At 32.1% G+C, this 9,745-nt stretch overlaps 1 protein-coding gene across 1 annotated transcript; it reads left to right on the top strand.

Moving 5' to 3' along the window:
* The first annotated feature begins 5,713 nt into the window (after positions 1 to 5,713).
* Positions 5,714 to 7,238, top strand: LOC120199696 (ethylene-responsive transcription factor ERF054-like). Its single transcript, XM_039200715.1, has one exon. It carries the CDS (start codon positions 5,835 to 5,837, stop codon positions 6,930 to 6,932), a length of 1,098 nt encoding a protein of 365 aa, XP_039056646.1. The 5' UTR covers positions 5,714 to 5,834; the 3' UTR covers positions 6,933 to 7,238.
* Positions 7,239 to 9,745: the final 2,507 nt, after the last annotated feature.

Here is a 9,745-nt window from a genome sequence, read left to right as displayed (position 1 = left end):
ATAATAAATTATTTATAAAATAAAATAAAATAAAAAAATCTACAACGCTCAACGAGTACCGATGAACATAATTAACGATGAGCACCATTAAATTAATTTATAAAAATTTAAAATTCTAAAAGGTTCGAAGTATAATTATAAATTAGTTGAAAATTTAAATGTAAATGATTTAAAATAAAAGGTAAACTATATTAATGAACACCTAAATATTGTCCCTTTTTTATTTTGACCACCATTTTTAAAATTTTGTCAATCAGGTCACTCAGCTATTTAAATGCATTCAATTAAGCTAATTGCCGTTAATATTTAATGAAAAACTGATGTGCCAGTTAAAATATTTGATATTATTACACATTTGGTCCATGTTATTTATATATTCTATCAATTTGGTCTTAATTTTAATAAATTAAAATAAACTTAACCCTCAAATCAAACGGTGTCAAAGTAGTCTTTATTCATCTTATTCTTTCAATTTGTTGAAAAACAAACAAGGAAAAAAACTTAAAAAAAATTGATTTCATTTTTTGAGAAATTTAAAAAAATTAAATATCAAACACTTTGATTTCAAAAATACACATATATTAAGCAAAATTAAAATTTAAACTCTTAAAAATTAATCCAAAACAATTAAATTTTACATATAATGCGATGAATTAGGTAAAATTAAAGTTATAATACTTGGATAGTTGAGTAATAAAAATTAAATATTTTAAACAAACGGTCTAAAAGTAATTATAAAATAAAATAAAACATCTAATTTAAACTCCTAAAATCATTGAAAGATATAATTTAAACACATGAATTTGTGACATTAATTGCCTTGCATGTATCAATGTAATGTTGGCAGATCTCATCACAAAATATTGACATGTTTATTTACTTTATTATTAGAAATAATAAAAGCCAATAAAAAGAAAAGAAAAGTTGTAATGGTTGGCATTAAATTGGATTCCTCTCCAATTAACTACTTTGGCATATTTGAGGGTTAAATTTATTTTAGTTTATTAAAGTTATGACCAAATTGATAGAATATATAAGTAATTGTATTAAATGTGCCACATCAGTTTTTTCATTAAATATTAACTGCAAGTGGTTTTATTGAATGCATTTAAATAATACTTAAGTAATCTAATTGACAAAATTTTAAAAATGATGGTCAAAATAAAAATGGATAATAGTTAGGTGGTCACTGGTTAACTTACATTTTATTTTAAATAATTTATTTTTAAATTTTCAACTAATTTACAATTATACATTGAATCTTTTAGAATTTTAACGTAACCTCATAAGCTTAAACTTTAGTTTTATGCCGTGGAAAATCACTTTTGGCTGAAATTATACTTTTATCTTCAAATATTATATTTTTAATTTATAACATCATTTTAAATATTTTATCTTTTTAAAAAATATTTTTAATAGTAATTTTAAATAATTAAATTTTAAATTATATATATTTTTAAAATATTTTTTTGCAGCACCTTTAAAATTATTTATCAAATTGGCTAATTTTTAAATTTTGATTATTGCGGCTGCAAATTCACCCATCCGATTTGGTCCGTGGCTATCCCTAACATAACTCAGTTGACGCAAAGAGGATTGGGCCAATTGCAGCATGCCACCCACTTCCATTTCCCAACAAATTAATCTAATCTAAAATGAAAAAAAAAATACAATTTGTTTATAAATGTTGTTAAGTAACTCCTAAGATATTTACATTATTATGACTTCTCTAGAGAGAAAGAGAAAAAAAAAATTTAATTAATGATTTGTTTCTTAAATTACATTATTTTTTATTATTTATTTATTTTTTTGTTGCCCTCCCGTTTCAAGATTTCACCTTGATTAATCTAGATCGACCCGCGTCGCACATCTGATTTTAATAGGTGAGTCTCTCAGCGAGGATTTTCTGCATACACAACTCAAACCTGACACCTTAATTAAGCGATATTAAGTTCTTTACCACTTAAATCAACCCGTTTGTACATTCATTTTTATCTTAATATATACTTTTAGCTCTTTCATATTTAAATTGTTTTGGCACTTAAAAATGTTGGAAATTATAACAAGTTAACATTTCACCTACAACCCACGTGACTAACATATTGACATGACATGGAAGTTGAAACTTGAATGAGAACGAAAATGAAATTTCATTTGACCGTGTCAAAATTTTAATAATACTATACAAGTACAAAATAAACTTTGGATTTTAAGTGTAAATTTTTTAAAAGTTGTATTAAAATTTTGGGTAAATGAAAATTTTCATATTCTTTCTCTTATTTTGCTCATTAAACTTTAAAAGATTTCAATTTTCTAACTGAATTTAATATATTAGGTTTTTTATCGCTTAACTTTACTCTTTCTCCTAATATAGTCACTCCATCGTAAATAGTTAAAAACGATGTCGTTTTAAAAAAAACAAAATCTTTACTAAAACGACATTGTTTTGCATCTATATAACAGCTCATTTTAACGTCGTTAACTATTTAACGGTCGAGTGACAAAAAAAATCTAATGCATTAAGTTCACTGAGGAAATTGAAAAGACTTAAAATATAGTGTGTAAAATAAGAAATAGAATAAAGTTCATTTGCCAATTTTGTAATTTACCCTATAATTTTGGAGTCTAATATTATGAAACTTTAAAGAATATAATATTTCATTATCAAAAACAAATATTTGTATTATATAAAAGTTTAAAATTTTTAAGGATAAAATCGTCTTTAACATTCCTCGATCCATCTCGATATGTAAGTGTGAACACACGTGTATAGGGGTGTTCAAAATTCGATTTTAACCGAATTAACCGACCGAATCGAATTAGTTCGGTTAATTGGTCGGTCACCGAATTAATTCGGTCAGAGAACGATTAAGAATTTTTTTAGAATTCGGTTAATGGTTAATTCGGTTCGAAATCGGTTAATTAATCGAATTAACCGAATTAACCTTTAAATATAATTATATTAAGAGGCCCAATCATTTAAAACCCAAATCAATATTAATTAATTAAAATAATATCAAAACTAAATGCAAAATGTTTGAATCAAATTAATTAGATATTATTTATAATTAGATATTATTTAAATTAATTGTAAATTGTTTTTTTAATTAAAAAATATTAAATTCTAAAAAATTTCGGTTAATTCGAAAATTAACCGAATTAATCGAAATTTATTCGATTCGGTTAATATTTTTGAAAAAAAGTTCGATTCAGTTAACGGTTAAAAAAAAAAGTTCGGTTAATTCGAAAATAGTAATTCGATCGATTCGATCACCGAATTAACCGAATGAACACCTCTACACATGAACCCTATGGAATCCACCTACTTAGTTTTGTTTGATTTCAAAGTAGGTGTGTGTATATGGTGAAACAAAGGTGGCTGAGGTTAGAATTATTCAGAGCCCTATTACAATTCTACGACACGTGTGCACTTATGGATGCTCCCATTTCGTGACCAGTTCTTGGTGTCTCCCAGTCGAAAGAGCCTTAAAATCCATGTAAAATCCATGCATGTTGTCCCTATATATAGGGTTTGAAAGCGCTTCGTTTTGAGGTCAAAGACAAAAACATACTGCTTGTGTTTGGTCTTCGAGATATTTTTAATCCTTTTTTGTCACAAACCCATGATTGATCACACGTGTCTTTCTCACATGATCGCCACGTTTAATGGAAACTTCTTTCCATTTCCATCACCATACCGAACTCTTCGGTTTTTGAAACTTCTTCTAGAGTTTCCATTTGCAGTTTTGCACCCACTCTCGTTGAGTGATATTTTTGTAGCTAATTTATATTTAAATTTTGTTCATTTTTAATTTAAATTACAAAAATTTAATTTAATCAAATTAGATCTTTATTATTATTATTATTATTATTATTATTATTATTATTATTATTACAACAGCATGCTTGACTTGGTTGTTGTGTGCCAACCTAGAATGTAGGAGGACAAGGTTTAGAATCACGTTATACACTAAACGCAGTTATTTAAAAATTCATTAAACGGTATTGGTATAAAAAGATAATGTTGTTCTCTTTAAAAATTTCGTATCAAACAAGTACAATTATATATATATATATATATATATATATATATATATATATATATATTATATTATCGAATAATCAAAATAAATTTAAACAAATAATAATATTTTATAATCATCTCAGGTATTTAAAAACAACTATTATTATTAATGAAATAAGTTATATTTTTTAATAATGTTAAAGAATTCTAACAAAAAACTTTAATCAACACTTTTAGTTAATATATTATTCATATATCATCATTAAATAATATTTAATCGATATTTTTATATAAATTTTTAAAAAATTAAATAAATCTATCTATATCTCTTCCGTTCATGAGCTTAAATGGTAAAATATAAGGGCGGATGCTGGATTTTAAATTAGTGGGAGGCGAATATGAAATTATAAAATTTCAGGGGACGAACTTGAAGTTATAAAATTTTACGTGGGTGAAAACATATTTTCAATATAAATACATAGAAAAAAATCTAAAATATATGATAATTTTATATTTGTAGAGGGCGGCTGCCCCCCACCCGCCTCACCTAGATCCATCCCTAATCAAATATTATATTAAAATAATTAATAATCAATTAATTTAGTAAAAAAATATTAAATAGATTAAAATTCAATCTTCATATACAAAATTGAAATTGAATGATACATAGTTTTTTTTTGTCATCTTAGTTCTAAGATTTCATGTTAACTAATTCGGATCGATTCGTATCGTATGTCTGACTTCGATGAACGAGCCTCTTAATTAATATTTTTTATATACACAAAGATTTTAACCCGAAACTTTACTTAACAATTATCAAATTACTTACTACCTCATCCGATCCTATAGACTTTTATTATATATAAATATATATAGAGAGAGAAAATGAGATTGCGTGGGAGGGCAGCCAATGAGTATGTTCGCGTGGGGAATAGAACCTTGGCCTTAAAGCGAAGATATTTTTGTTTTAGAGCATTCCCTTATACTACTAACTTTAGCTGTTCCTGTCGTTGATAAAATTTTAATGATGATGTGGGAGCAAGTGATTGGTTGAACCACCGACACGTGCTGATTCCACCGACTTTTTGCAGACCACGTTTTTGCCCTTTGACTTTGTCCCCAACCCAGACCATGAGACGCCTCCACCTTGACATACCCCAACACTTATAATCCATTTTTCTACGTTTTCTCTTAGATATTTTGCCACAACTGAATAAGACAATATAAAATTGTTAATGGAATTCCTATTTTAATATTTTTTCATATATCCTATAATAGTTTTTTAATTCATAAATCTTTTAATTATAAATATAATTAAAATTAAAATAATATTGAGACTACTTGATGAATTTATATTGTTAATATAATGTATATGAAATTATGAGATTTGATGTATTTAAATATTTAATATGCATTTGATTTGTATCAAAATTATATAAATATTATTAAATATACTCAACGGTACTCTTTTTTTTTAAATTTTTTTTATAAATATGATTTGATTAAGATAAAAAAAAAAGAAATTCAACGTCGTGTGGGTCCTCCAATACCAAACAAGAACTCTGAGACTTGTATAAATTCTTCACTTCTCTGCGAAAAGTGAAGAAAAACATTACCCTGCGGTTCTCTTTGAAACTCATCGCTTCTCGCTGCAAAACGTATCAATTTTAGCTCCATAGAAACGAAATCAACTCGCCGTCTCCGTTTCTGTTACTGCATTCGATTTATACATTTTATTTGCTTGATCTTCCCATCTGAAAGTCATCGAAGTCTCATTTATATAGAGAAAAGGTGCTGCTTATCGGTATCAATGGATGCTTCAAATAATAGTGGAGACGAGACACAGAGGCGTCAATGGAAGCCAGTCTTTGACGAAGCTGCCATGTCGAAAAGGCCTCTCAAGAAGATCCGTAGCCCTGAACGAGAAACCCCTTTTCAATTCTCTCCTTCTTTAGCTCATCCGTCTTCTTCATCGGATGCTCCTTTGCCATCTTCGAGTCTGGCTTTACCTTTTCATTTTGATGCATCTCAACGTTATGGAAACAATCCAACTCTCGTGCCGTCATTCCGACCGTCGCCTCAAAATCCGCAACACGGTGTCGTTTACCACCCGATTTTCTCGGGAGAATCGTCTCTATGGCCTCAGCAACATCAGCAGCAGCAGCAGCAGCAACTGGTTCAGTACTGGAGCAATGTGTTGAATTTGAGTCCGAGAGGGAGGCTGATGATGATGAGCAGATTGGGGCAGCAGGATGGGACAGGGAGACAATTGTTTAGGCCGCCGGTGCAACCGATAAGTGCTACCAAGCTTTACCGGGGAGTGAGACAGAGGCATTGGGGTAAATGGGTAGCCGAAATCCGACTTCCCAAAAACAGGACTCGTCTTTGGCTCGGCACGTTCGACACGGCCGAAGATGCCGCCTTAGCCTACGATCGCGAAGCGTTCAAGTTGAGAGGAGAGAATGCAAAGCTCAATTTCCCCGAGCTTTTCCTCAATAAGGACCAGAATCTCCCACTACAACAACAGGAGGATCAGAAGCCGCAGCCTCCAGAAACGGAAACGTTACAAGAACAGGCAGCAGAGCCTGAAGAAGAAAACGTCGACACCGATTCGGGGATGACGACGGAGGGTTCGGGAGTTGGGGATTGCGTATCGGGTTCCCAGGAAATGGAATGGGGAGCCATGGCAGAGGCGTGGTTGAATGCGATTCCAGCAGGCTGGGGACCTGGTAGCCCAGTGTGGGATGATTTAGACACCGAAAAGAATCTTCTTTTCCCCTCAAATCTTCCTTCCACAGATCAAAATCAGCAGCAGCAACAACAACAACAACAACAAAACAGTTCATCTCCTCCTCTTTCAGCTTCTTGTCCAGCAAAACGCTTCTTCTGGAAAGATCAAGATTACTAAGTGAACCATATCATCCATCTTTCTAGTAATATAGCCATTCTTTGCCCGCAGATTTCACTTATAATTAGCAGATTTCTTCACCACAACTGATCGACCTGTGGTGGTTCATTTAGTAGGATCGGCATCTATTAGCTGCAGCCCCACCATGATTCATATATTCCCAGTAACCACGTGCGAAAAGGTTGCGTATCATTTTTTCTGGCCTTTTAGCAGTGACAAATCTCATGTCTTCCAATGTCTTTAAATTAGCTTTAGGTCTTGCACGATTGCACCATGTTTTTTTGTTTTAGTAATAAAATCCAATTTGAGTTGAGGAGACAGTTTGGTGATCTCCTTCTCGATTGTGTCCCACGTCACAAGCTCCATTTGAGCATGCATTTTACAGTTTGTTTTAGTAATAAAATCCTTTGTAAAAGTAGATGTAATACATATTCATGTTTACCATTTACGTTTTATGTATCATAATCTTGCTACTGTGAAAAGTTTTTCGCATTAATTATGGACCGACTGGCCATGCCCTGGGGAATGAGATGATGATGATGTGCTGAAAGTTGGGACCAGTCACCGCCCATGCCATCACATCTGGGAACCCATATTTCTTAATTTTTTTCATCGGCAAGCTGATATTTTATTAAATAAAAAACCGTCTTTGATTATATGCCCATATTTCTTAATACCCTAAGGAATCACGCTTGTTAACTCGAAAACATTGATCAAAATATCTTGTTGGTTGTGTTCTTTTGCTAAAACACTATTTGATGAATTTGATGAATACTTTATTATAAATATGAATTTCATTGTTTCAATGTGGATTCAAATATTATAGGCACGAGAGTGAATATTACGATCACAATCATCGAGAGATGTTGTGACAGTGACAATTTGAGTTGACGAAATCTTATTGACGAGAGTCACATTACATTATTTTCAACGAGAGCCGAATGTTTTATCTTTGCATTAGTATATGCTTGTACACTTTAAGGTGAAATTTTCGGCCGATCATCCTGCAAAATCGAGTCGAAGAAGGCGAGATCCGTGCTATCAAAAACCGAATGAAAACGAGAACGAGGTGGAGGAGAGGGAGCGGGAATGTCTAATGGATCAATGAAGATGAAGCAGTGTTAAAACACAAGTTAGACTTCTAATATGAATCCTTTAGCTTCGTAATTTGCAGGTTTTAAATATAGAAATATCGGCGAAGAACTTGAATTCTAATAGTGAAAATAAACTTATTAATCAATCGATCGGATTACAACGAATTACAAATTTTATTAATTTTGATCAACTTTTGTATTGTCTTCATCAAAATACATCAATCAACAATATATTTTTTTCTTGCTCAACCGGAGAAAATATTATTATAATAATCAATCAACAATATATTTTTTTTCTTGCTCAACCGGAGAAAATATTATTATAATAATAAACTAGCTAGTGTGAGCCTCGTTAAAAACCTCCTTAATCTTAAATGGAGGAAAAGAGTGCCAACAGCTAGGGATACAATATTCATAGGGGATCAATCAACAATGTACAAATAGACTAAAATAAACTTCAAGAAATTGGCATCTGGTATCGACACATCGGGCATAAATGACTTGTCTTCAACCACTCCACAATGCAATCGTAGTGATAAACATGGTCGCAAGGCATCGAGGTAACCTCGTCCTGGTCGGAGAACTCATCTAAACAGATGACACATTCTTTCCTTGAACTCGAATCCTGACTCAATTTCCTCCTCTTCTTCAACGGAATATAATCTTCATCGTCATCGTCCCTATATTTGACCCTTTTCAATTCCTTAATAGATGACGTACTCGCAGGCGTGAAATTCACCGAACTCGCCAACGATTCGTCAACCAATTCATCTGATTCGATCAAGTCATCGAGATCCACCTCAACAAGTATCTCGACTCTCAACTTCATTACTTGACGTTCGAGGACGTCCATAGGCAAACTATCGGCATGGCGTGCATAAGACAAGATATCAGGGACAAGAACAGTATCGATGAATTCTGGGGTCGCTCCCGACTCGGCGATCATGGACTGTATGGTGTCACGAGTAATTTCAGTGGTTAAAAACATGTCATGATGACCAATGGCGGTGCAATTGAAGGTTTGCAGGGTTATATACGGGTAAAGAGAGGGAGCGTAACGCATCTGTATATCCAAGTGAAGAAGACGAGGTGGGTTCGTAGAACGAACATGCTGTGGACAACTCACGTACTCATGATTGATATTGATCAGGGAGTAACAGAAAGCCATGCCAAGGTTTCTGGGTTTTCAATTTTGATGTGATTTCTTGGGGTTAATGCGTGGCTACAAGTGAAAGAAATAGGGTTTTATAGGCGTTTAAGGGCACTTCCAATAAGTGAACTTATCGTTAATAACATTATTAAAAAAATGACATTTTCATTTAGGGTAAATTACGTGTTTAGTACATAGACTATCAATTTTGATTCGTTTTAGTTCCTAAACTTTAATTTTTTTTTTCAAAATCATACCTAACGTTTAGTTTTTGTTTCATTTTAATACCTGGTCATTAAAATTTTAAAGGACAAGCTCATCGGCCGCCAGATCTACAATCGTCGGTCGTCGTATCCTTTAGTCGATGAAGCCCAAACTTTCTAACCCTCACCTTTTTGACACCGTGAACGTGATTATCACATCCGTTTCACAAGAAAGTGCCTCAATCTCCCCAAATCTATGATGAACTCTTCAACTTCTTCATCCTCAATTGTCCAATGGGCATGAAACTGGACTCTGTTAGTCGACTCATCATTCTTTTGTGGTCCAACATTCAGATTGGTCGTCCT

The sequence above is a fragment of the Hibiscus syriacus genome, unplaced genomic scaffold, assembly GCF_006381635.1.
Source record: "Hibiscus syriacus cultivar Baekdansim isolate YM2019G1 unplaced genomic scaffold, ASM638163v2 tig00005465_pilon, whole genome shotgun sequence".
NCBI lineage: Eukaryota > Viridiplantae > Streptophyta > Magnoliopsida > Malvales > Malvaceae > Hibiscus > Hibiscus syriacus.
The sequence above is the reverse complement of the archived record's forward strand: the minus strand, read 5'-3'. Positions and strand labels throughout refer to the sequence as shown.